This window comes from Cajanus cajan, chromosome 2, assembly GCF_000230855.2.
Source record: "Cajanus cajan strain Asha chromosome 2, NIPB_CcT2T_4, whole genome shotgun sequence".
In the NCBI taxonomy this organism is placed as follows: Eukaryota; Viridiplantae; Streptophyta; class Magnoliopsida; order Fabales; family Fabaceae; genus Cajanus; species Cajanus cajan.
This window is the reverse complement of record NC_138518.1, coordinates 12,373,330-12,379,768: the sequence shown is the minus strand read 5'-3', so window position 1 is coordinate 12,379,768 and position 6,439 is coordinate 12,373,330. Positions and strand designations below refer to the sequence as shown.

General features: G+C 28.4%; 1 protein-coding gene across 1 annotated transcript; it reads left to right on the top strand.

Moving 5' to 3' along the window:
• Positions 1 to 2,270: 2,270 nt before the first annotated feature.
• LOC109818792 (uncharacterized) lies at positions 2,271 to 5,800 on the top strand. The gene is made up of 5 exons (XM_020384318.3): positions 2,271 to 2,411; positions 3,026 to 3,201; positions 4,047 to 4,145; positions 4,251 to 4,402; positions 5,135 to 5,800. Exons 2-5 carry the CDS (start codon positions 3,031 to 3,033, stop codon positions 5,520 to 5,522), a joined length of 810 nt encoding a protein of 269 aa, XP_020239907.2. The 5' UTR covers positions 2,271 to 2,411; positions 3,026 to 3,030; the 3' UTR covers positions 5,523 to 5,800.
• Positions 5,801 to 6,439: the final 639 nt, after the last annotated feature.

Here is a 6,439-nt window from a genome sequence, read left to right as displayed (position 1 = left end):
GTTGTTGGAAAATTTAGGAATAATTTGGGAAGAGTAGGGATCCATTTACCATAGGAGTAAATCTATATAAACTTACTTCATTTAATAACTCAAGTTCTACATTAAATTTTAAGAATTTAACTATTAAATTTAAATTTTTTAATACATAAATTAAATCTGTAAAATTTTAAAAATTTAAAATTCATTTACTACTTCATTTCATTAATTAAATTTGAAGGATAATTATAAAAAAATTTATACATTGATTTAAATTAATGAAATGAAGCATCAAATAATTTCTAAATTTTTAAAAATTTACAGATTTAATTTATATATTAAGAATTTTGAATTCAACAATTAGATCGTTAAAAAATTAAACGTAGAACATGAATTATATATAAAAAAAAACGTACAAAATAAATCTCAAATATGCTTTTAGTGTCACTTTTATAAAAAGTGAATAAATTTATTATATATTACATTTATCTGTACATAATATTTTTTTATTTACTATTTGTCTTTTTTTTATTTATTATAATACTCTTTTCTAGTTATCTCTTTTATTAATTGATTTTTATCTAAAAATACATCCTTAATTAATTAACAACCTTTTTAGGCCAAAATAATGCATGCTAGAAAACAATGAGATAATATTTTTCTCTCTTATTAAATTAAAAAATATAATATATAGTTTTTATATGTCTCACTCATCTACTTTCTTTCTTCAAACCTTAATTAATCAGGTAAGACATAATAAGTGTAAAAAATGTTAATTTTAAAAATATTTAAGATAATTTTTAAAAATAATTTAAAATATTAATAAATTTATGGTACTAATTAAATTAACTAATTTTATTAAAAATATAGTTGAAAGAGTTGAATAAAGTATTGTGTTTAAGATGAGATAAAAATATATCAATAAATGTATTATTTCTTAGTTTAATATTTTAATATATATATATATATATATACATAAAAGTAAGAATGTTATTTCCATATGTGTTCAATTTTAATAGTTAAATTAAAATAAAAAATTTAGATTAAAAATTATAAATAAAATCTCAATTTTTGATTATGAAATCATAATTTGAGGTATCACTCTAGCTTTATAAAGATTGACATGATGGTTAAAAGTTATATATCTCTATCAAACAAAATTAAAAATTAAAGTTATGATATAATTGTCAACATATTATCTTTAATATTATCGTCTTCATTATTATTATTACAAACATTGTTATCACTATCTATCATGATACTATCATTTTAATATGTATAGTTTTATATCCAATCTTTTAATGTAGGTTATTTAATTTATTTTAAAAATTAAAATTAAATATTCTTATCATTACGACATTATTATATTATACGCTCTATAAATATAACTATACTTATTGTATATAAAAGGTTTAGCTGTCGTATTAATTTTTTTTCTTTCACTTTTTTTAAGTCCATTGTTCCGTTAATTACTTTAAACTACTCGATTTTCAAAAATAAATTAAACACTATTATCTAACTTCTATTATTTATTTAGTTATAGTTTTAAATAAACATGTTTTTCCATTAGTATATATTATAAGACTATTTTTAGACACATTAACAATTATATTAAAATTAAACTAAAAATATAATTAAAACAATATTTTTTAATAAAATAGTTAAATTAATATTTAAATATATATTTCTATTCTTACTAATAATGGAGAAAATATTCACAAATAAAGAGAAAACTCTTATTTGATGTCTGCATTTTAAAGATAATTTTATTTTTCAAATGATTTTAAAAATCATTTTCTAACATTTATTTTGTATCAACTTAATTATGATTTTAGTTTTTCAAAGTTAAGATATATAATTTTTTTGTCCTCCAATTTTACAACTCGTAATTTTAATCTTTAAAATATAAAAATTATTATTTTATTTTTTAAAATTTAATTTTTTAATCTTTATAATTTGAAAAAAAATATTATTTTAGTCTATAATAAGGTAACTGATAGTCACTAATTGAGAAAAATTAAAATATTAATTTCTTTTTTTTTTGGTGAAATTTAATTTCTTATATTTTAAGAACTGAAAATATAAATTTTAAATTTAAAAAAATCAAAATAATATTTTAAAAAATATATATAGAGAGACTAAAATCATAAATTTTAAAATTAAAAGATAAAAAACTAATACTCTAAATTTGAGAGCTTAAAATGATATTTATTTATTTCTTAATCATCTTTTACTTTCAATTAAAAACTATTGTTTTTTCAACTCACACAAGTTAATATAATTTCCATATTCCATATTTATATAAAAAAAAGGAAAGCTGGTCCTGTTACCGTTTTTGCCTCTGCAAAGTGTTCCTTCTCTGTTCTCAGATCTCAGTTTCTTCGCCGGTGCCGTAGTTCTTGTTTCCCCTCCACCGTGATTCCTTTCCCCAATAGGTTACTTCTTATTCTTCAAACCTCTTCTCAGCTTTTAATTCTACTTTTTCCTATTAATCAGTAATATCTATTCAAATTCTCCTCCTTTTTCTCCACACCCATAATCGCTTGTGCCCCTATTCTCTCTCTTTAGGGTTTAAAGCTTGAAACTTTTCATTCAGTTGCTTACTGGGTCGTTTTCCATTTCGCACGCCACTTCGAATTTCATTGCCCCTTTTATATATGGATTTTGAATCTACTATAGTTTTGATGTGTATTTGTGTTGCTGATAGCGTTTCAAATCATTAGTAAATGAAGATTTGTGTTCGAATTATTTATTTGTTAATGTATAAATTTTGGTAAAATGGGGTCTTCTCTGTCATTCGTCCTTTGTGTTCTTATACTCTTTCTTTCGACCTTATGATGCATTTGATTGTTGTAATGATTTGTTAATTGTTGGTTTTTTTGTGTTATGGTATGACAATGTGTCTTAAATGGATATCGCGTAGCATTTGGGAATAGTGGGTTTTCGTGTGAAGAGGGTTTGCTTTGTTGTGTGTTATGCAATGTTGGTGTTGATTTTATATGCACATTGAAGTTTCTTCTGATTTTTTTTTTTTTGTATGTGTTGGCAGTGAGAATGTACAATAATGTTGGATCCCAACCTGCGGTACCGCAGCCTCAAACAAGTTTGCCTCCAAATCCTTTTGGGAATGCGTTTAATGTTGCTGGTTCAGGACTCATTCGAGGTGGATTGGGTGCATATGGAGGGAAAATATTAGGATCGAGCTCAGAGTATGTCCAAAGCAATGTAAGACTAAGTAGCATTCTAGTATTTTTTTCTCCAATAATTTAATTTGTCATATGGTTGATGTGGTAGATCTTTTAAAGTTTCTTTAAAATTGTTATTTGAATAGATACTTAAATTGGTCGCTCAATGATACATGGGACAAGGTGTTCCTCCTTAGGTTTCTGCACATTGACTTCATTTCTCATAGCATAAAATAAGCATTTAGGGTCTAAGTTGATGTCCAAAGAGGCATTGAATGTTTATATTTATGTTCATGTAAATTTGACGGGCTTAATTGATATCCAAAACCTTTGGAATACCAACTTGTCTTTGGTTTCTTGGAGGATCAATTTGAGTATGTAGTTGTTAATTTTCCTTGTCTGGAGTTTGAATTTCAAATTGTATTGTTTTCCCCTGTCTTTCTCATGCTTAAAATGTCTCAAAAACTTCAGCAAAAACTTGCATAAAAAAAAATTCAATTGCTGTTTTTAAGCTGTTCGTATATCATCTTAGCAATACTTATTGGTTGATTTCCAGAAACTAATGCTGTGAACAACTTGACACTTTAGTGTCTGAAGTTCTCATTTAATCTTTTGAAGAAAATTTGCAAATGTCCCGTGGTTTACTTTGAAAATTTAGTTCTCAGATGGACTGTACTCTCATCTTAGATAATGGCTGTATATCAATCAATTTAGGATAAACTGATTTTGGAGGGATACACAGTACACAAATGTAGCTGAAGAATGTCATTAAATAGCTTAATGGACTTTGATTTGCTATCTATGTGTACTTAAAGTATAGATAGTCTCTCAAGATGTTAAGACAAGGTTTTCATTTGTAAATTAATCTTCTTTATTGAATAACAGATAAGTCGGTATTTCTCTGATCCTCAATACTACTTCCAAGTGAATGACCACTATGTTAAGAACAAATTGAAGGTGGTCTTGTTCCCATTCCTGCACAGGGTAAGCAGTATTGTCATAATATTTTTTGCATTTCTTAAATTTTCATTTGATTATCTTATATCTTATTTTATCTCCTTGCTGCTTAATTTTTCTTTTCTGGTTCAGGGTCATTGGACTAGAATTACTGAGCCTGTTGGGGGTAGGCTCTCCTATAAGCCACCAATTTATGATATAAATGCACCAGATCTATACATTCCATTAATGGCATTTGGTACCTACGTTGTTCTTGCTGGCCTCTCATTGGGTCTTCGTGGAAAGTAAATACTCCCCTTCTTCCTCATCCAATTGTATATTACTGACACGTGTTCTACTTATTCTTCTCAAATTTATTGTTAGAAATATTTCTTTTCACTGTCCTGTTTATACTTATACTCTTGAAATGCCATGGATAGAATAACTGTGTTTTCAACTATAGAGAAATCTATTTTCCTCTTAATGTCACAAGTTTGTGCTATGAGTTTTAATTGATTTGCAATCAAGTGTTGGTAAATCATTATGTGAAGAGGATTGGTATGATGTGGGTGACCGTGTTATGGGGAGGGGACTACAAATTGTCACCTGCCTGCTGCGAGAAAATGCATGGTACTGTATTAGCAGTTTTGAATGTTGACAACTTTGTTGCAAGTTTTGGCATCAGTGTATGATTTGTGTTTATTTCTGTACCGCTTTCTTTTTCTTTCTTTTTTTTAATGCATTGGGTGTACAAGTTTTTTTCTTTCTTTCTTTTTTAAAATATATTTTATGTCGTATTACCAACTGAAAAGCTTTAAGAACTTTATTGGAAGCCAGAGAAGTGTTGAGCTTCGTAGATATTATAAAGATTGCCAACTATATTTTCATTGTGGTTGTTATTTTGAAATTCCTAAAGTTTAGATTTTAGAAACTCTGGAAATTTTCTGCAGTTCATTTTACTCTCTTTGGTCTATCCCATGTTTCCCGATAGTTTGTCATGGACCGTGGTTTATTAAAGATGCTATATTTGTGTCCAGGTTTAGTCCAGAAGCATTGAACTTGTTATTCATCAAGGGATTGCTTGGTTGGTTTATGCAAGCCGCACTACTTAAGGTGACACTGCTTTCATTGGGCAGTGGGGAAGCACCCCTGCTGGACATTATAGCGTATGCTGGGTATACTTTCACTGGCATATGTTTAGCGGTTCTTGGAAGAATAATATTGGGCTACTCCTACTACTTTCTGATGCCATGGACCTGTTTATGCATGGGAGTATTCTTGGTGAAAACAATGAAGAGAGTCCTTTTTGCAGAGGTCAGGAGTTATGACTCAAGCAGACACCACTATCTCTTGCTGTTTATTGCTTTGGCTCAGTTCCCATTGTTCACATGGCTTGGCAACATTACTATCAATTGGCTTTTATAGAGTGATAGTTTTTACACTGTACTAGAATCAATTCTTAGTGAAATTTTTTGGTTGTTGATGTTGGAGAATTGTAATATATGGACTTTTTAGTTCCCCATTGTTTTTGCGTGTCAGTAAGTTTTCAGAAACGCATGATTACAGGCCTTACTCATATATATGCTTGCCATTTTTCTGATACATGAGAATTGAAACATTATTCTTTTCTAAAAATATGTATACCACTGGAAACAATGTGAAGTTGGAATTTTGTAGTTGTATCTGTATACCTTGTTTACTTATGATTTGGTATCCCTTGCACAATATCATACATTTTGCTGTTTGTCTTGTCTAGTAATCTCTGTTCTGCCAGCCAGTGTTAAATGAATCACACAATTTCTGCTTTATAGGTCCAAAACTAATTAGAAATGGATCTAGATACTTGTCTTTTTTTTTTTTTGGCAAATATAAGGTAAGGCCTTAATCCCGGGAAAGTGAGTTCCTCCTAATAAAGAATAAGTCTAGTTTCATACCAGTTACATGCATTACTCGTGCTTGTATTGGACTGGGAGACAAGTTTTTTATTTTTATTTTTGAGAGCATGTAGGTTCAGCTGCTGACCAATGAGAGCATCCCCTTTACACAAGTCTTAGTAATATGTATACCTACCAAGTGGAGTGTAACTAGACTCTACTTACCAATATTTTGGGATATTTGCACCAAATTAGCAGTTCTACAATCTTTTATTTACTTGAGTGTGTTTTCTAGGTAGAGCATGTCTTAAATAGAAACAAGGAGCAATAATCTGGCACAGGTTCATAGTAATAAAATTAAAAGAAAAGCACAAGTCTTCGTTGAGGGTGTGAGCACCCCAAATGACGCTTGATTTATATAGCGAATTTAAAGTTATAGGGTTAAGTAATTCTAAATCCACAAAGGCA